Source organism: Marmota marmota, unplaced genomic scaffold, assembly GCF_001458135.2.
Source record: "Marmota marmota marmota unplaced genomic scaffold, marMar, whole genome shotgun sequence".
Lineage (NCBI taxonomy): Eukaryota > Metazoa > Chordata > Mammalia > Rodentia > Sciuridae > Marmota > Marmota marmota.
In genome coordinates, this window is record NW_026000016.1 from 20053443 (window position 1) to 20073866 (window position 20424).

The 20424-nt window shown below is 44.4% G+C and overlaps 1 protein-coding gene across 2 annotated transcripts in view; it reads left to right on the forward strand.

The window, feature by feature from the left end:
* The window catches only part of Kif26b (kinesin family member 26B), a 488260-nt gene that overhangs the window by 441046 nt on the left and 26790 nt on the right, over positions 1 to 20424 (forward strand). For both annotated transcript variants that reach the window (XM_048809263.1, XM_015483559.2), the window contains 2 exons: positions 13141 to 13303; positions 14298 to 17703. In XM_048809263.1, the coding sequence (XP_048665220.1) occupies positions 13141 to 13303; positions 14298 to 17703 (3569 nt within the window). The remainder of the gene's footprint in view (positions 1 to 13140; positions 13304 to 14297; positions 17704 to 20424) is intronic.

Sequence of the window (20424 nt, forward strand, 5' to 3'; positions counted from 1 at the left end):
AAAGAAATCTTGGGACCTAGAAGTCGTAGTCAGAATTGCCCTCACTCAGTGGAGCCGGTGACTCTCCTTGGAAAACAGTCTCTTTTAATGGGTAAAGAACCACAGAAGTGCTGCCCACCTTGGCCAGAAGTGTTGGGCCATGGAGGCTTAACATCTTGGGATTCTGGTCCCTGGCATTTTGGGTTGGCCTCAGAGGGTCATTGCTGACCTTTCAGGAGACAAATAAAAAAGGATTTTTACAGACCAATAAGATATAAGCAGGAAGGAGGCAGTTGTCAGGGGGACAGAGTGTGTGGGGTACCATTGAGTAGCCAAATACACTTCAAGGTCATTATTTTATCTCCCCTTTCTACCTTCTTTTTCTTTTCATTCTCTCTTCTCTTGGTCTCCTTCTGTCTCCTCCTGGTTGTTAGCAGGTAGATCCAGTGACTTGCGAGATAGAACTCTCGGAGCTGAATGACACCTGCCAGCTCTGTCCCAGGGTCTCACGCTTGCTGTCTGAAGCTCTAAAACAGGTCCTGTGGTTTACAGGTGAAGTAGGTACAACTGGAATTGTTACTGGAATATAGTATTCCTACAGAGTTCTATCTTAAGAGTATGAGGGACACAAGTATTTTCTTGGCATTTAAACATTAGTTGTTATCTTGACTAAATATCAAGCATACATAAGAATTTTTGTTATGAGGGTAGGAATGAGATGGACATCATTACCCTAGGTACATGTATGATTGCATGAATGGTGTGTCTCTACACCGTGTACAATCAGAGAGTTGAAATGTTGTACTCCATTTGTGTATGATGAATTGAAATGCATTCTGCTGTCACATACAACTAAGTAGAACAAATTTTAAAAAATAAATATAAAAAATAAAATAAAATTTATGGAAAGCATAAAAAATTTAGGAAAGAATTTTGTGTGTGTAGTTTCCATTCTTGAATATTGATGGCATATTGCTTAAAATCTTTTTCTAACAACAAAACCCACTGTGCCCTTTTTTAAAAAGAGAGAGATATATATGCTAAGGTTCACATATGTGATTTTATATAGTTCTTTCTTGCTGCCTGTGGGAATCTCTCTTTTACAATTTATTCTGGAACATGATTGGTTTTCTGGATTAATTAGGCTCTTTTTTCTCAACATTCTAAGAAGTGATAAATGTGAAGAGGCACAGACATCTTGCTTTCTTCTGTGACGTCGTATTTGTACTGAAGGAGATGCATTTTCTTATGAAATTACCTGGCCAGTCTTGCATGTGATGTGAACATCTTGCTCCTGGGCAGCCGGGTGCCCTCTCCTGAGGTGTACCTCCCCTGAGGATCAGAAAATAATGTGCTGATTCCAGACTGCCCTTTCAGAGAGGGGCTGAACTTTTTACAGTTGTGCTGGGGCTTTTGGGGGGAACTAAAGAAAAGAGAGAGGAAGAGTGCATGCCAGGTGCCTTCTGTGTAGGAGAATCCCAGCTGAGGAGACAAAGCTAGCTACAGCAATGGCGCTCTGAGCATTCTCTAGCAGATTAGGGGTGGCCAGATACTGTGATGAGTGGGGATTCTGCTTAGCCTCAAGGTGTCCTGTCTTTATCATGTCTTGTTTTTCATTTGTTCCTCCTTTATTAGCTTTAAAATTCTTTATTATTTTAAAAATAAATGTTATTGTGCCTACTTTAGGTATACACAGTGGTGTTATGAAATTAATAGTAAATAAATAAACATATCAATGGTTATTACAGTGAAACAAATGAACATCCATCATCTCAGTTACCCATTCTCCCCACCCCAACCCCCCATGGCAGGAGCAACTATAATCTACTCATTTAGCAAAACTCCTGAATGTAGCACACCATGTTTAACTGTGGTCCTCACATTGTTTACTAAATCTTTAGACCTGTTCATCCTACATATCTGCTACTTTATGTCCTTCTCTCACCCACCCACCCCACTTTCCTAGTAATCACTGTTCTTTCTGTATACCTTTGACTTTTTCTTTTTAGATTTCATATATAAGCAATATTTTTATTTCTGTGTCTGGCTTATTTCGCTTAGCATGATGTCCTCTGCTCCATCCATGTTGTAGCAAATGGTAAGATTGCCTCCTTTTTTTAAAGGCTGAGTAATATTACATTGTATAAAAGTACCACAGTTTTTTTTTTATTATTTTGTTGACAAGATACCTAAGTTGTTCCCACATCCTGAATACTGCAAATAATGTTGCAACAGACATGGGCATGAGGATATCTTTACAGGTAGTAATTTAATTTCCTGGTATATACTCAAAAAAAGAGATCCTGGATCATATGGTAATTATTTTGATTTTTTTTTAGGAACCCCATACTGTTTTCCATAATGTTTGCATAGTCTATATTCCTATGAACAGTGTGGGAGGATTCCCTTTTCTCCATAGTCTTACAAACACTTGTTACCTCTTCCCTCTGCTAACAGCTATCATACAGGTGTGAGAAATGTCTATTCAGGTCCTTTGCCTTTTTTTTTCTTTCTTTTTTTTTTTTTTTTTTTTTGGTACCAGGGATTGAACCCAGGGGTACCCAACCATATCCCTAGTTCTTTTTATGTTTTATTTTGAGTCAGGGTCTCACTAAATGGCTGAGGCTGACTTTGAACTTGGGACCCTCCAGCCTCAGCCTCCTGAGACACTAGGATTGCAGGTGTACACCACTGTACCCAGCTCCTTTACCCATTTTTTAATTGGGATATGTGTTTTCTTGCTACTGAGTTGTATGAGTTCTTTATAAATTTGGGGTATTAACTCTTTATCAGATATTTGGTTTGTAAATATTTTTTCTTAATCTATATGTTGCTTTTCATTTTGCTGGTTGTTTTCTTTGCTGTGCAGAAGCTTTTTAGTTTGATGTAGTCCCATTAATTAATTTTTGTTTTTGCAACCTAAACTTTTGGTGTGATATATTTTAAAAAAATCACTTCCAAGGCTAATGTCAAGGAGATTTTCCCCTATTTCCTTCTATAAATTTTATGATTTCAAGTGCTACATTTGGTCTTCATCCTTTTTGATTTTTATGTATGGTATTAGTGCCCAGTTTCGTACTTTTAAATGTGGAAATCCAGGTTTTTCAGCACGATTTTTTATAGCTTTATTTTGTTTATTTAGTGTTATGTGGTGCTGGTAATCGAACCCGGTGCCTCACGCATGCTAGGCAAATGCTCTACCACTGAGCCACAACCCCAGCCCCAGGTCTATTTATTGAAGACATTATTCTCTTCCCCTCATTGTGTTCTCTTGATGTCTTTTCAAAAATTAATTAGTTGACCATATATGTTTGGATTTATTTCTGGGCTCTCTATTCTGTTCTGAAGTCTGTGTGTCTGTTCTTATGCCAGTACCATAGCATTTTGATTACTATGGCTTATTGTGATAGAATTTTAAACCAGGAAGTGAAATACCTCCAACTTTGTTTTTCTTTCTCAGAATTGCTTTGACTATCCAAAGTCTTTTGTGATCCCATAAAAATCATAGTATTGGTTTTTTTCTACTTCAGTCAAGAGTACCATTGGAATATTGATAGAGATCATATTGAATCTGTACATTGATTTAAGTAAGATGAGCATTTTAGCTGTATTCTTTGGATCCATGAATGTATTCTATGCTATATCTTTCCATTTAGTAGTCTTCTCTTCAGTTTCTTTTATTAGTGTTTTATAGTTTTGAGTATAAAGTATTTTTACCTCCTTGGTTATTATTTTTTATTTCATTTGGGGGGAGGTCATTATTTGGGTACATAAATGCCACAGAGTCTGTATGTTGATTTTATATTCCGAAGCTTTATGGAATTCATTTAGTAGTTCCAATAGTTTTTTGTTTTGTTTTGTTTTTTGGTGTAGTCTTTCTTGTTTTCCACATGAGATTATGTCATCTGCAAATAGAAAGACTATTCTTCCTTTCAGATTTGGATCCCTTTTCTTTTTTCTTTTATTTCTTTTATTTTTTCCTTGTCTGATTGCTTTTGCTAGTACTACCAGAACTGTGTTTAATAGAAGTGGTAAAAGTAGGTATCCTTCCCTTGTACAACATCTTGGAGGAAAAGCTTTCAGTTTTTCCTTATTGATTATGACATTTAGTAGTGTTTTTTTCATAAATGGCCTTTATTGTATTGAGAAACTTTCTTTCTACTCTAAACTGTTGATAGTTTTTATTAAAAAAAAAAAGATGTAGAACTTTGTCAAATGCTTTTTCTGTGTCAATTGAGATACCAATGTGTGTTCTATCTTTCTATTAATGTAAAGTATCACAGTGATTAATTTGTATATATTAAACCAATCTTGCATTTTAGAGATAAGTCACAATTTGTGATATATTATCAAATTTGACTTGTTAATACTTTATTGAAGATTTTTGCATCAATGTTCATCAGGTATATTGGCCTATAGCTTTTCCTTCTTATGGTGTCTTTGTCTGTTTTAGGTATCAAGGTGACTGAGGTAATTACCTCAATCACTTTTGTTATTGATCTCTTCAGACTTTCTATTTCTTCCTGCTCTAACATTGGTACATTTTCTTTCCTTTAGGTCATCGATTTTGTTGGCCTATGTATCTGTGAATTTTCCAAAATTTCTACTGTTTCTGTTTTATAGTTTCATACCATTTTGGTCAGAAGATACTTGATATGATTTCAGATTTCTTAAATTTGTTAAGATTTGTTTGTGGCCTGCCATATGATCTATCCTGAAGATGTCCCAGGTATATGAGAGAATAATCTACATTCTGCTATTATTGGATGCTCTTAGGTCCACTTTGTTTAAAGTGCAATTCTATTTCCAGTATCTCCTTATTAATTTTCTTCCACTGTTGGAAGTGGAGTATTGCTATTTTTATATTGCTATTTCTTCTTTCATGTCCTTTTCATACTTGCTTTATATATTCAGGTGCTCTGATGTTGGTTAAGTGTAGATTTATAATTGATATGTCCTTTTGAAGAATTAAGCCCTTTATCGTGAAATAATTACCCTCATCACCTCTGTGGCAGTTTTGACTTGAAGTCTAATTTATCTGACATAAGTATAGTTACCTCTGCTCTATTTGGGTTGCTATTTGCATGGAATATCTTATTCCATGTCTTCACCTTTAAAAGTCCATGTGTGCCATAAAACTAAAGCAGGTTTCTTATAGACAGCATACTGTTGGATCATGTTTCCTTTGAATACATTCAGTCACTCTGTCTTTTTATTGCACAATTTTGTTCATTTTCAATCAAAGTAATTACTGATAGGAAAGGATAACTTCCATTTGTTCATTGTTTTCTGGTTGTTTAATTCTTTCCTTTTTTTTCTGGGATGCCAGGAGTCAAATCTAGCATCTTGAACATGCTAGACAAGTACTCTAACACAGAGCCACTCCCAGCTCTGTTTCTTCCTCTTTATCTGGTATCTGCTATAGTTTTTTGCTTTTGGGTCACCATGAGGTCTATATAAAATATCTTATAGTTATAATAAACTATTATAAAAGATCTAAAAATTCTAGATCTTTTTTCCCCTCAGTTTGATATTGTAATTTACACATTCTTATACTGTATATATATTTTTTAATAGCTTCATTTTATTTATTTATTTTTATGTGGTGCTGAGAATTGAACCCAGTGCCTCACATGTGCGAGGCAAGTGCTCTGCCACTGAGCCACAACCCCAGCCCCTTATAGTATATATTTAACAACATATTATAGTTTTTAACTGTTTTGAACTATAGCATTCATACTAGAGATATGAATGGACTTACAGACTACCATTATAATGTTAGATTATTCTGAATTTGATCATATGTTTACCTTACCAGTAAATTTTACACTTTCATATGCTTTTACATTAGTAATTAGCTTTTCTTATTGAAGAACTCCTATAACCATTTCTTGTAAGGTAGGTCTAACAGTAGATCCCACTCAGCTTTTGCATGTCTGAGAAGGTACTTCTTCATTTCTGAAGGTCAGTTTTGGTTGGCAGGATTTTTTTTCCAGCACTTTAAATAGGGCATTCCCATTCTCTCCTATCCTGCAAGGTTTCTGTCAACAAATCCATTGAAAACCTACATCCACTGATATAAGAGATCCCTTTATGCGCGACTTGATATTTTTTCTGCTTCTTAAATTCTCTCCTAGTCTTTGCCTTTTGATGGCTTGAATATAATATGTCTTGCCGAGGACTTCTTTCGATTGAATCTTTGAGCTAATGAATCTGAATATCCATTTTCTCTCCCAGGACTTAGGAATTTTTCAGCAATTAATTTGTTAAATAAGTCTTTTGTCTATTTCTATGTGTTCTTCTGAAATTCCTATAATGAGAATGTTTGTTTATTTAATGGTATCCCATAAGTCTTGTAGCCTGTGTTTACTTTTTTTCATTCTTTTTTCCCCTAAGTAATTTCAAAAGACCTATCTTCAAGTTTTCAATTGTTCTTTTGCTTGATCTAGTCTGTTGTAGGTGTTGGCACCAAGATACCTGATAGGTTCTTTTAATAATATCTCTTTGCTAAATTTTTTATTTGTGAATCATTTTCCTGTTTTCACTAAATTGTCTCTCTGTACTCTGTTTTATCTTGCAGAGTTTCCTTAAAGTCATTATCTTGAGTTCCTTTTTAAAAATATCCTTTTCTTTAGGGTCAGTTACTGGAGAATCATTTGGTTCCTTTGATAATATCATGTTTTCCTGCTTTTTCATGTTTCTTGTGTCTCTGCGCTGATGTCTGTACATGTGATAGAATGGTCATCTCTTCCAAACTTTACAGAGTGACTTATGTAGGGAAAGACTTTCACCTGCAGGTAGGTCTTAGGGTGTTGGCTGGGAAGGGTATAGGTACTGAGTGGGCGTAGTGGTATAGCTTCCATGCAGGTTCTTAGCTGTGGTCAATGTCAATGATGTCTGTGGATGTTTCAATGGCATAGGCTGTAGGAGTTTGTGACAGTGAATGCTGTTAAAAGAATGCTGAGTAACAAAAGTTTGGGGGGGGGGGTCTTCCTGTTCTCACTTTCCCTACAATGATGAGTTTTGGCATTGGGTCTGACATGGCCCACAAGTAGTCGCAGTGGCACTGGGCTCCAGGGTACAGGTTCTCAGAGAAGCTATAGAGCCATGGTTCTGGGATTTGGGTCCTAGGTTCACTTTTCAAGACACTTTGGGAAGCAGATTGCCTGCACAGGTAATTCTGAAGCACACTACAGCAACTTGGATCAAGGGAACTGGGTTTTACTTGTGATTCTGATCTTGGCGTCAGGGTCCAACACTGGCCTACCTCCAGGGAAGATGGGGTGCTCTGGGGGTTTAGACACTAGGAAACAAGGCTCAGCTATGATTTGGGAACCAGAGCCAATAGGGACATTAGCAACTCTGATCCCAGGAGATAAGGGCCCCAATAAGATGACAATGGACCCTTGGAATTGTGGGACATGGCAGATTTCTAGTGATAGCAAGGATCCAGAAATAGTGCAGTATAGCTGTGGCTTGGACCCTGGAGTACAAGCATTAATGTAGTGAAGACTACTCCCCAGCAAGGCTCCACAGCTCAGACTTCAGGGTTCTAGTCCAGTTCCAGGAAAGTAGAATGCTATTTGGCCTGGATACAGCTCTCTGTCCTGGAGGATAGATCACACAGCTCACCCAATACTCTGCTTCAAGGGGGAATGGGATCCCATGCCAGCTGTTTGACTCAGCCACTGCACTGGTTCCCTAGGGGCAGGGAGTGCCATGCCATTTCAGCTCAGGTTTCAGGCAGATCTTTACTTCCCTGGGAGGTCAAAGCAGGGATTCCCTGAGGGGCAGGGCACTGCTTCACCTTTGGTTCTGGGGGCCATGACTGCTGTGGATAGTCATATATCATTTCCCTGGGAGGCAGAGCTCCAAGTCAGCTCAAATCCTGAACAGCAGGGCACAACAGTGACTAGGCAGCATGGTAGAGTGGATCCATTGCTGTTGGTCCCCCAAGATAGACTGTAGCAGAATTTGGGCTCCAAGATGGTAGGTTATCAGATGGGGGTGGTACATGAGTAGTCTCAAGGGATAGAGAAGTGCAGTGGGTACTTGCCCCCAGACCAGGACAGTGTTCTTGTTCCACAGTGGTGCAATTCATTAGCAGCACTGGTCACAGGGGATGGGGCGCAGTGTTGGCTTCTTCATCTGGGGATAATGCAGCTGTGTGGACTCCAGGCAGCTCCCTGAGCAAGGCTTAGTACCTGTGAGGACTGCAGGAGTCCCCAGTGGCAGAGACTTAGGTGGTCATGGTGGTAATGTGGGCAGTTCCTCTTGCCTACCTTTTCCCTGCAAGGAGAAGTCCTTCCTGATTCCAGATTGATCCTGAGTGAGGAGTGGGGTGCCAGAGGTGAGGTATTTCCTTCCTCTAAGAGGCCATCCTGGTTTTCTGCAGTCTACAGGGTTTCTGCTACTCATTTGATATATTCCAGCATTCTTTAGTTATTTCCATCAAAATGTAGTTCTTCTTTTGTGGATTTGGCTGTCCTTTGGGTGGGGGGTGGGCACAAGCAGAAGGAGCTTCTAGTCAGTCATCTTGCTGATGCCATTTAACTTTAGCTTTTATCAGAGGATATCATGATGAGATTTCACAAACCATTTCTCTCCCTGTACTCCTTAGTACAGTACAGTCTCTCTTACCTGAGTTGGTGCTTAACAAATGCTTCTAGAATGAGGAGTTGCGTACAGTAATGAGCTAATTAATTGAGTGAACATGAGCGCCCTGACATCCCCTTTGGAAGGACAGACTGCTTCTGCAGGCAGTAGTAAGTGATTTGAGCCACCATCAATGACTGTGGCCTGGTGCTCCAGTGATTTCAAAAGCCAAGCATTTGTTTCTCTTTGCCTGTTTCTGTGGAATTGGCTTTTGCTCTTGCTCCATGAAACATCTGAATTAAAAGAGGGACAGCACAACTATTGAATACATTATTGAGTACTAAAGAAAGTAAGACACACCTTCATTCTCTGGATGATTCTGTATCTGGAACCACATCACAGTTGCCATTACTCTAGAGCAGGGGTCAGCAAACCTTTTCTATAAAGGACCAGATAGTAAAGATCTTTTACTTTGTGGGCTCTTGTTACAACCAATTTACCCTTGTAATACCAAAGCAGCCTCAGACAATATGTAAACAACCAGGTGCATTGTGTTCCAATAAAACTTAATTTATAAAAATAAGCAGTGGGTCAGTTTGGCTCCTGTGGCCCTAGTTTGTTGGCCCCTATTGTAGAGTGCTACATGACCTCTCATGTTCTTTTAAAATTATTATTAATTAAAAGGTGCTCATTTTGTGGAGATATGTCAGAGGAAGGGAACATGCCTAGCAAGTGTGAGGCTCTGGTTTTGATCCCCAGCACACAAAAATAAAATAAAACAAAATGTGTTCATTATCCCGTTCTTTTTCATTGCTTTTATGGTGGCCAATGAAAGGGTTGACTTATTTTGAATAGCAAGATTTTCTAAAATTACTTTTAAAGGCACATGCGGTCAGGTTGGGCAGGAGGTGAAGTGTATGTCCATAAAACATGGCTACTTAACAGAATGCCATGTCCTTCCCCAGACCCCAATCAACTCAGCTTCATAACCAGTCCCTTCTCGCTCCTGTCCTCCACAGCGAGGGCCCCTCTCATATGACCCTAAGACTCTGCCTCCCTCTAGCCAGCATGACACTAGGGCAAGACTAGCCACAGCTCTCCCCCTCTCTTCTGTCACTTCAGCCTTGATACAAAGCTGTGAACTGAGTTTGTGCTGACCATACAAACTCTCTGGAACCTCTTTAGTTCCCTCCCCAAAATACTGAGTTTGGCTTATGGTTGGCAGCCTTTGGTACCCTGCCCCTTCCTTCACCTGCCCTTCTCACTCACTTGCTAATCTTCGTTCCAAGTTAAAGGATTATCATGAGGTTGAAAAAGCCAAGGTTTTTTTCTCCACCATATTTTACTCCCCTAAGGACATGTCTTTGAGTCTAGATTGGCCCATGCAAAAAAGTCTGGCTGGCAGTTTTACTGGCTTTCTTTCAACAAGGAGAGTGAAAATGCTGGTTGCCAAGCAACACATATGCCATGACTTCTTCCAACAATGTGAGGTTCAAAAAAAACAGCAAGAAACATTTGTCTATATCATCAAATCATGAGCGGGAATCCTGTGGGACAGGCAGGGCAAGCAGGTTGATACAACAACATAATATCTTTTCATTCCAACTTTGGTGTCTTTCCCTGGAGACTCACCTGGAGAGACAGAGGAGCAGGCCTTCAGCTCGGTGCAACTGACGGACAGACTTATCATGAAGAACCCCGTAGTATAGTCAGTCACCACCATTTGTAGATTCCATAGTTGCAAATTTTCCTACTTGATAAAATTTCTTTCTAATTTTTTAGTTAGCTTTTTCACTGCTGTGACTAAAAGGGCCAACCAGAACAATTGTAGAGGAAAGATTTATTTGAGGGCTCACAGTTTCAGAGGTCTCAGTCCATAGAAGCCCAGCACCATTCCTCGGAGCTCCAGGTGAGGCTGACCATCATGGCAGAAAAGTGTGGCAGAGGAAAGCAGCTCACATGATGATCAGAAAGCAGGGAGAGGGGTCTCCACTTGCCAGATACAAATATATACCCCAAAGCCACAGCCCCAATTCCCACCTCCTCCAGCCACACCCTACCACTTCAGTTACCACTCAGTTAATCCCTATCAGGGGATTAATTCACTTATTTTGTTAAGATCCTTATAACCTAATAATTTCTCCTCTGAACCTTCTTACATTGTCTCACACGTGAGCTTTTGGGGGACACCTCATATCCAAACCATAACAGTAATCCCTGAACAATACTCAACACACTTCAGAATCATTTCAGGACTTACAGAGTGGTGGAGACTTTGAGTCTCCAACCCATATGTTCCCCATTGAAATGGCACAAGGTGCTACTCTGCCTTCTTGTGTCTGCTCTTCTATTTATAAACAAATGTGCTTTCAAGTTGATGTACTGCTACGTGGTTTTTGTTTTGTTTTGCATTTTTGTGTTTTTGTTGGTGATTTCACTGTTTTAAATGATCCCGTGCATGGTGCTAACGTGTTGTCTAATGTAACAAAGGGCACGAAGGCTGTGATGTGCCTTGTGGAGAAAACACACATGTTAAATAAGCTTCACTCAGGCCTGAGTTACAGTGCTGTTGACTGCAAGTTCAATATTAATGAATCAATACAATAGTACATTCAGAAAAAGGAAGAGGAAATTCCCTGATCTATATGTAAGGCCATTCCAGAAAGTACTAAGCTAATATCCGTAGTACATAATGAAGCTATAGAAATGATTTTTAAAAGTAACTGAATTTGTAGATTCATGAGATGATGAACAGTTAAGGGAAAAAAAAATCTGTAGCACAGAGTATTGTTGTGAGGCCAGAAGCCAAAGAAATTTATGGTCATATTACGCTGGTTCAGGAAATTATTGAACCCTTCTTGGTTAGTGTTTATTATAAAGCAATACTGCATATGTTTTAGTACTTATAAGGAATAGGTATTAAATAAGTTATCTTTCAACAGAAATACATATAAAACAAGGTTGTGTAATGCCAGTTGATGAAACTGTTGTGATAGGATCCTCACCAGAGGCTCACTAAACCATGCATTTCCCCCAAAAGTCATGGACAATTATTCACTAATTCAGCACTCACAGGTATTTTATAGAACCTATATGATCACAACTATCTCAAATGGAACCCATCTTCTGCATCCCATATTGAAGACAAGGCCCAGGTGCACTGTCTTTGCCATGATAAGACTCAACCTTCCCACTGAACGGCTATGTCCACGACACGTTCTTCCTGGACGTGAAGGGAGTTAAATGTATGCAGCTAGTCCCTGGTGCCCCCCCCCCACACCTCCCTTATTGTTCCTTTCACCACTTCTGTCACTGGTTATTTTGCAAAAGGGAAGCCCTAGTATATTTATAAACTGTCCTGGTACTGAGCCATTGTGAGCTCAGCATCCCTGAACAGACACCTTAATTGGTCTCAGATGGGAAGGAAAAACTATCACACCACAGTCTCTCCTCCCTGAAGCTGGATTCAGGTCACGTGTGAAATGGCCCCTTGTCTGTTGACAGTGGCCTGCATCTCCCACAGTCTGCTGAACTGGACATTCCCTCCCCAGGGGGTTCTGATGTGCAGATGAACTCCTCTCATCTGGTATACAAACACATCGCAGAGATATGAACATAGGGCATGGGAAACACAGAGGCGGCCTCAGCCTTCAGGGGAGGGGATGCTCCAGAGATGAAATGACACTTGGCAAATGCTGCTGATGAAGTAAGCAGAGGCCTTTTAAAAGCAAGACAGAAAAAATGGTAGAACAAGTATAGGAATGGAAAAAAAAACAAACTTGAGACATTCCTTTAGGACAATTCTTAAAGTGTCCAGAAACACAATTGGTAAACCTCATTATCACCACTCTGGACACTCTGGCCCCACACAGCAACTGAAAAGTTCCCAGAGGAGGCCTTTCTAGAAAGTTCTTTCAATTGCTGAGCAAGTGAGTATTTGGGCTTGTGTCTGTGTTTCTCCACTTATCAGGAATACAAATACTTTTTTCCTTCCGTGCTACTAGATGCAAATATGAGAATTAAGAGACACTGAGGATAAAGTGGTTCCAACTCCTTGTAAGACATTTTGCATGCATTATAAACACATAGATCTTCAATACAAATTCTCAGCAGGGAACTGCTTTTTGTTACAGAGATTGCCTGTGTGCACAAACTTGCAGAGAAAGGCAGTGTATGCAGATAGCACGCTGAGTCACTGGTCACAAAGTCATTTTCTCCTGATCCCTCTTCCCATTTCTATTCCCAGGCCTCATTATGTGCAATGTCATATGCACACAGACACACAGGAACACCCCATCACAGCCAGGACAGAAGTGCCCAGGGAGGTGTTTGCATGAATTTCATCTTTGGAGTAAGAAGCACTTGCTCAGCTGCCAACCACAAATAGCCCCATGCTCCCATGCTGGAAAATGATGCTAATTGGTGTGCCATTAAAAAAAAAAAAAAAAAAGGAAGAAAAAAATACCAACCACAACAAAATAACCATGTACAGACCTAAAGTCCTACCCTGACAGTCAATGTGAAGCATGGCCCACTAATGCAGCCCTAATTCACTTTGTTTGGCAGAGAGAGCAAGCTCACCATGCTGCTTCGGGAGTCTCTGGGGAACATGAACTGTCGCACCACCATGATCGCTCACATCTCTGCTGCAGCTGGGAACTATGCAGAAACCCTGTCTACCATCCAGATTGCATCAAGGGTCTTGAGGATGAAGAAGAAAAAGACGAAGGTAAGGAGTTCCCAGTGGGTGCAGTGGGTAAAGGAGTTTTGGAGCCTTGCCCCAGAACTGAGTCAGAGAGAGAGTCAAATCAATATTGCTGATCCCCAAACACAGGGGTGCATGTGAAAGCATCACTGCTGTGGTCCCCACCTGGGGACAGGGAAACCTTCCCACTGACAGGAGAGAGTCAGGTCTTTTGCTGGCCCTGGACATCCAGCTTGACCCCTGACAGGTAGTGCTTGGCATGCTTTAGATAGATTTTGAGATGAAAAATGTTGGAGAGATGGAAATTATTCAGTTTTTCTCTTGCCTGACTGGCTCCTATGTAGATGAAGACTGTGTCCTTCAATGAGTCAACTCTAAAGAGGGTTATTAACTTTTTGCTCATGTGGCCCTATTGCCCACCCCCATGTTCAGGAGTGATTTCCTGGCTACTGGAATTGTCGTGTTAATTCAATGTTTTCTGTTTGATACCGAGTCTGCTAGATGCCACTGGGCTCCTTTCCTCTGGCAGAAGCAAACCCTGGACAGTGGCAGCTTGGCAAGAATGCCTGAGAGGACCATGGTGGTTGTGGCCACTCAGATCGGGGGGGCCAGTGATTAACATGTGGGAGGGCTTTTCTTTCCTTCTCCTTTATGTATTTTTTAATGGGGGGGATGGAGTATAAAACAGGGTTTCCCAACCAATGTTCTGTTGGTTGTATTCAGGAATAGCCCTTATGTGGTCAGAAGGGGACTGGATCTCCTCTCCTGAGCAGCCTCTGATTCGTCAGTGGGCCATATAGGGATTATCTTAAGCACATAAAGCTATGATGTGGAACATTGGGCACTCTGGCCTGGCCCACTGGAGTCATGGTTCCACTCTTCAATGCGGGAAGTCAACCCGGGGGACCTTCTGTAGCTCCTGTTGAGTCAGTGGCTTCTACCATTTACCACATAATGTCAGGCTCCCTGGGAGGGCTGTCTCAGAGGCGCCACATGTTAACTGTTCTCTCACTCATAGTACACGTCGAGCTCCTCTGGTGGAGAAAGCTCCTGTGAGGAAGGCAGAATGCGCAGGCCCACCCAGCTGAGACCCTTCCATACCAGAGCCACGGTGGACCCCGACTTCCCCATTGCGCACCTGTCCAGTGATCCTGACTACTCCTCCAGCAGCGAGCAGTCTTGTGACACTGTCATTTACATCGGGCCTAATGGCACAGCCCTCTCCGACAAGGAGCTCACCGACAATGAGGGCCCCCCAGACTTTGTTCCCATTGTGCCTGCCCTGCAGAAGACCAGAGGTGACAGCCGGCCCACAGAGGCAGGAGAGGCTGCAGCCAGCAAATCAGAAAGGGACTGCTTGAAGTGTAACACATTTGCTGAGCTGCAAGAGAGACTAGACTGCATTGATGGCAGCGAGGAGCCCAGTAAGTTTCCTTTCGAAGAGCTGCCTGTACAGTTTGGGGCAGAGCAAGCGAATAAATGCCCCTCGTTAAGCCAAGTGGCTGGGGCAAACTCACTTTCTGAGTCCGATAAGGAAGACAACAGGTCAGATGGCCAGCTGACTGATCGGGAAGGCACAGACAACCTGGCCTGTAAGATGCAAAGGAATCACTCCCCTGTGCCTGCCACAGCACGCAGCAGCAGCCCCACCCCAGCCTCACCCCGAAGCATCCCAGGCAGCAGCAGCCAGATGGTGCAGAGCCCCAGCCTCCAGAGCAGCCGGGAGAGCCTGAACTCCTGTGGCTTCGTGGAGGGCAAGCCCAGGCCCATGGGCTCCCCCCGGCTGGGCATTGCCAGCCTGTCCAAGACCTCTGAGTACAAACCCCCCAGCTCTCCTTCCCAGAGATGCAAAGTCTACACCCAGAAGGGGGTCCTGCCAACTTCTGCCCCACTGCCACCCTTGAGCAAGGATTCTGGCATGGTCTCTAGCGAGTCCTTGCTGCAGCCTGAGGTACGTACCCCTCCAGTTGGAATGAGCCCCCAGGTTTTGAAGAAATCTATGTCTGCTGGAAGTGAGGGGTTCCCAGAAACCCCTGTTGAGGATGAGCATCAGGCAGCATCTCCCCCAGACTCCAAGAAGGAGATCCTGAGCACCACAATGGTGACCGTGCAGCAGCCATTGGAGCTGAACGGGGAGGACGAGCTGGTGTTCACGCTGGTGGAGGAGCTGACCATCAGTGGGGTCCTGGACAGTGGCCGCCCCACCAGCATCATCAGCTTCAATAGCGACTGCTCTGTGCAGGCCTTAGCCTCAGGCTCCCGGCCTGTCAGCATCATCAGCAGCATCAGCGAGGATCTGGAGGGCTACTCCAGCATGGCTCCTGTCTCTGAGGTGAGCATCACACAGTTCTTGCCCCTTCCGAAGCTGAACCTGGATGGGAAGCCCCGGGAAACAGGCAGCAGGCGTTCCTCCATCAGCTCCTGGCTTAGCGAGATGAGTGCAGGAAGTGATGGTGAGCAATCATGTCACAGTTTCATAGCCCAGACATGTTTTGGGCATGGGGAGGCCATGGCAGAACCTCCAGCCTCGGAGTTTGTTAGCAGCATCCAGAACACTGCTGTGGTGTGCAGAGAGAAGCCCAAGGCAGGCTCTGATAACCTGCTCATCTTGTCTGAGGTCGGGGAAGACTCTTTCAACAAAGCCACCCCCATCAAAAGCTGCAAAATATCCACACTGGGCAAGGCCATGGTCACCATCTCCAATACAACCAACCTGAGCAATTGCGAAGGGTACATCCCCATGAAGACCAACATCACAGTTTACCCCTGCATTGCCATGAGCCCTCGGAACGTACAAGAGCCTGAGGCTTCTACTGCCATCTCCAAAACAGCTGCCAGAGCAGCCTCGTCCCAGGAGAGTAAAGAAACCAGTGCAAAGAAAGAGATGAGATTTGAGGACCCCTGGCTAAAACGAGAAGAGGAAGTGAAAAAAGAGAATGCTTTTCCCAGTGAAGAAGGGATTAGGTATGAGACTGCCACAGGCCCTACTAAGCCTGAGACCAGACCAGAGCAAGAACAGGACAGGAAGCCCAGCCCGGGCGACAGGCTCAGCAGCAGCAGTGGAGAGGTATCTGCCTCCCCAGTGACTGACAACTTCAAGAGGGTTGTGGATGGCTGTGAAATGGCTCTGCCTGGTTTGGTGGCCCAGAGCCCAATGCATTCCAGCAAAAGCCTGAAATCTAGCAGCCTTCCTAGAGCATTTCAGAAAGCCAGCAGACACGAGGAGCTGGACAGCCTCTTCTACCACTGCAGTGCCGACACCAATGGCCTGGGGACAGCATCAGGTACCCAGGCCTCTAAGGCAACCCTGGAGCGCAAGGTGGCTTCACCCAAGCATTGTGTCCTTGCCCGGCCTAAAGGGACTCCCCCTCTGCCCCCTGTCCGCAAGTCCAGCTTGGACCAGAAGAACCGGGCCAGCCCCCAGCACAGTGCCAGCAGCAGCAGCACCAGCAGCCCCTTGAACCAGCCAGCCACCTTCTTGGCCAGCTTCCCTGATGAGCCCAGCAGCAAGGTGAAGGACGCCAGTAGCAGCAGCAAGCTCTTCAGCGCCAAGCTGGAGCAGCTGGCCAGCAGGACCAACTCTCTTGGCAGAACAACAGTCAGCCACTACGAATGCTTGTCGCTGGAGAGGGCCGAGAGCCTGTCCTCCATGAGCTCGCGACTGCACGCTGGCAAAGACAGCACCATGCCCCGAGCTGGCAGGAGCCTGGGCCGCAGCAGCGCAGGGGCCTCACCACCCAGCTGCAGCGCCACCCAGTCAGCAGGGGCGTCGCCCAAGGCCAGCCAGTCCAAGATTTCAGCCGTGAGCAAGCTCCTCCTGGCCAGCCCCAAAGCCCGCAGCCTGTCCACCCCCACCACCAAAACCCTCAGCTTCTCCACCAAGTCGCTGCCTCAGTCAGTGGGCCAGAGCTCCAACGTGCCCCCCAGCGGGAAGCACATGTCCTGGTCCACCCAGTCGCTCAGCAGGAACCGAAGCTCTGGATTGGCTTCCAAACTGCCGCTGAGAGCAGTCAATGGGCGCATCTCCGAGCTGCTGCAGGGCAACGGGGGTGCCCGGGGTTTGCAGGTGCGGGCTGGACCCGAGGCGGAGGAGCGCAGTGGCGCCCCCGCGGAGGACAAGCCTGCAGCAGCGCACCTGCTGCCCTCGCCCTACAGCAAGATCACCCCACCGCGGAAGCCACACCGGTGCAGCAGCGGGCATGGCAGCGACAACAGCAGCGTGCTGAGCGGGGAGCTCCCGCCGGCCATGGGGAAGACTGCCCTCTTCTACCACAGTGGTGGCAGCAGCGGCTATGAGAGCATGATGAGGGACAGCGAGGCCACCGGCAGCGCGTCCTCGGCCCAGGACTCCATGAGCGAGAACAGCAGCTCTGTGGGCGGCAGGTGTCGGAGCCTGAAAACCCCAAAGAAACGGTCCAATTCAGGTAGGCACTTGGGGACAGGGTCCCAGGGAGGTAAAGGGCAGGTGTGTATGGGGTCCACTGCTCCCCTGTCCTCTGATGAGGGGACCTCCAGGATCTGGGGATTGGTCTCATCTCTCCTTTCTGATATCCTGTCACTTGTAGGTCTTGGCTAGGGATAGAACCGCAGAAGGCTTCACTGTAAAAACTTGTTGTTATGTGCATCATTAGACCTTGAGGATGCCACGGGCCCTCACTCTCAGCAGGGGGAAAGGCCAGGGTGCTGGATGCCCAGGAGCATCCATGAATCACTGGCTCTTCCTCCGTAGCATCTCCTTACCTGGTCCCTGAGCCATGGCTTTATTTGCTCAAGCACTGTACCACTTTTTAGAGGTCTCTGAGAGATCAGATCAGGTTCCCTGACCTCAGGACTACAGAAACCTGTATGTGGGACTGATGGTCTCCAAGACCTTGGCAGCCTCTCTCAGGGATGGAGCATACTTTGATTCATTGAAGGTGCGGTAGGAGAAGCCTTCCTCTACTCCCACCCCAAAGACAGTCATAGACAGTCAGGTATGGACTCCAGCGGAAGGGGTTGCACTTCTTCTGTTCACACACACAGTGCCACACCGTATAGACCCACTCATGCACTACCACCACTGTGGTGGGAGGGAGTCTTTGCCATCTCCAGGAATCTGTTGTCCAAAGGCACATACTCCAGAACTCAGGAAAACCACTGACATGTTTGTCTGAGTTTAGTGACATGTAACAGTAAGTTCTGATGGGCAAGGAGAAGAGAACTGAAGTACACACGGGGTAGGTGAGGTGAAAGACGGGAAGGAGAGAAGGAAGCAGGGAGACAGAAACAAAAGGTACCAGGAATAACGAGATACTTGAGAATTTTGCCTGGAATCATTTCTATTCTTCAATGACTTCTAAAGAAATCGCCCTCATTCATTCTTTAGCCTCAGCATTCAAATAAAAAAAGAATAATGGCAAGCCCCAAATGCAATGCAATTCTGTGCCTTGGTTGAAGTGCAGGTGGCAAGGGGCCTGTCCTCCGCCACCCCTTCCCCTTCTGTGGAATTCTAGGCTCTTCAGAAGCCACTGCTTTGCAGAATATGGGTGTCAACAGCCTATTTGGGATTAAAAGATGGGGTGATGTCCAGAAAGGGGGTCCTTTTTCTACGGTGCCAGCTGCATCTGCAGCACCTGCTCCACAGACTTTTTCTATCAGTCATGACATTGCTTTTCCCTATTCCACCACCAGTGAGTTCCAGCTCTGGAATGTTCCAATCCAGATATAAGGACTCTGATCAGAGCACATCATAACCCTTTGTCTTCCTCAAATCAAAGAAATGGCCTTAAGGGATCATGCATTCATGCAGTTTTACATCCCCAGATGCCCCACCAGCCCACCCCACCCCATCACAACTCACAGAACATGGCTGTGAGGATGTTACATTCTAAGCATGTTTGGAAAACTTCATGGCTGTCAGCACCGTGACGTCTTTATTTCCCAATGGTGTGTGTTTCAGCATCTGATGCACTTGGTCTGTGCTCTGCTTCACCCACCTCAGTCTCAGCAGCAGACTTTGGAGCAGAACCCCCTATAAGACAAGTTGGAAGTGACAAGCTACTCAGTAAAACAAAACAGCTGCTTTGTCCTATCATCAGGGCCAAGGGCATTACAATGTGTTGGTATTAGTCACTAAACATAACAAAGTTTATCTATGCCACTATCTTTTTTTTAATATTTATTTTTCAATTGTAGTTGGACACAATACCTTTATTTTACTTATTTGTTTTTATGTAGTGCTGAGGATTGAACCCAGGGCCTCGCACGTGCTAGGCGAGCGCTCTACCACTGAGCCACAACCCTAGCCCTATGCCACTATCTTTGTGGGGAAGAAATATCTGCTTGCCTCCCAGTACTTGACTGACAAATCCTGTTATTTCAACCTACCCAGTGTTGATCTTCAAATCCAGACGATTGTGTGACATTTGCTATGTGGTCATCTGTGTTTTAGTGTTAGAGAGTGCTTTCATTAGTTCTCTCTAATTAAGCACCTTGAATTAATTGTTCTTTCACTGCTTTTTATTCTCTTTCAAGACTTTAATTTATTGGTTTGCCTGTTATAGTGGAACAAAGAGGAGGAAAAAGATGTGAAAGAAACAAATGTGTACAATAGCTCCTTGGAGAGTGGCCACAGGTTCTGCACATGACCTTGCTCAGGGCTGAGTCCTTTCACAGGCGCTGTCCTTTGAGGGTCTCTTTTTAGGAAGGCCTTTAGAGGAAATAATATGAAATTAAAATGCGATGGTAGGTGCTAGAGATAGGATTTCATATGGAGTGCCCAGAGCATCAGACCTTTGTGATCTGCTGCCACAGATCCGGGGCTCCATGATGGATTTGGTGGTGAAGTGAAGCTCGTTTCAGGTTAGGTGACCTTGTCTCACTTGTTTATGATTATTATTAAGAGAAATGCTGGCTGTCAGGTGTGATAAGCATCCATCAAAAACCACTTCTTGGGGAGCTGGGGGAAGATGGCGGCGAGGGGAGTGCATTACCCCCGTGTGCTGCTTCACTGTGTGGGAGTATGACAAGTCAGGACGGCTAAAGGATATCTTGTTAGGAATTTCCAGCAATAGTGGGGTGCTCCGGAACCTGGAGGAAGGATTTCCATCGCACGAGGATCGGCTACGGGGACTCAAACGCGAGAGGTTTGTCGCACGGAGGGTAAC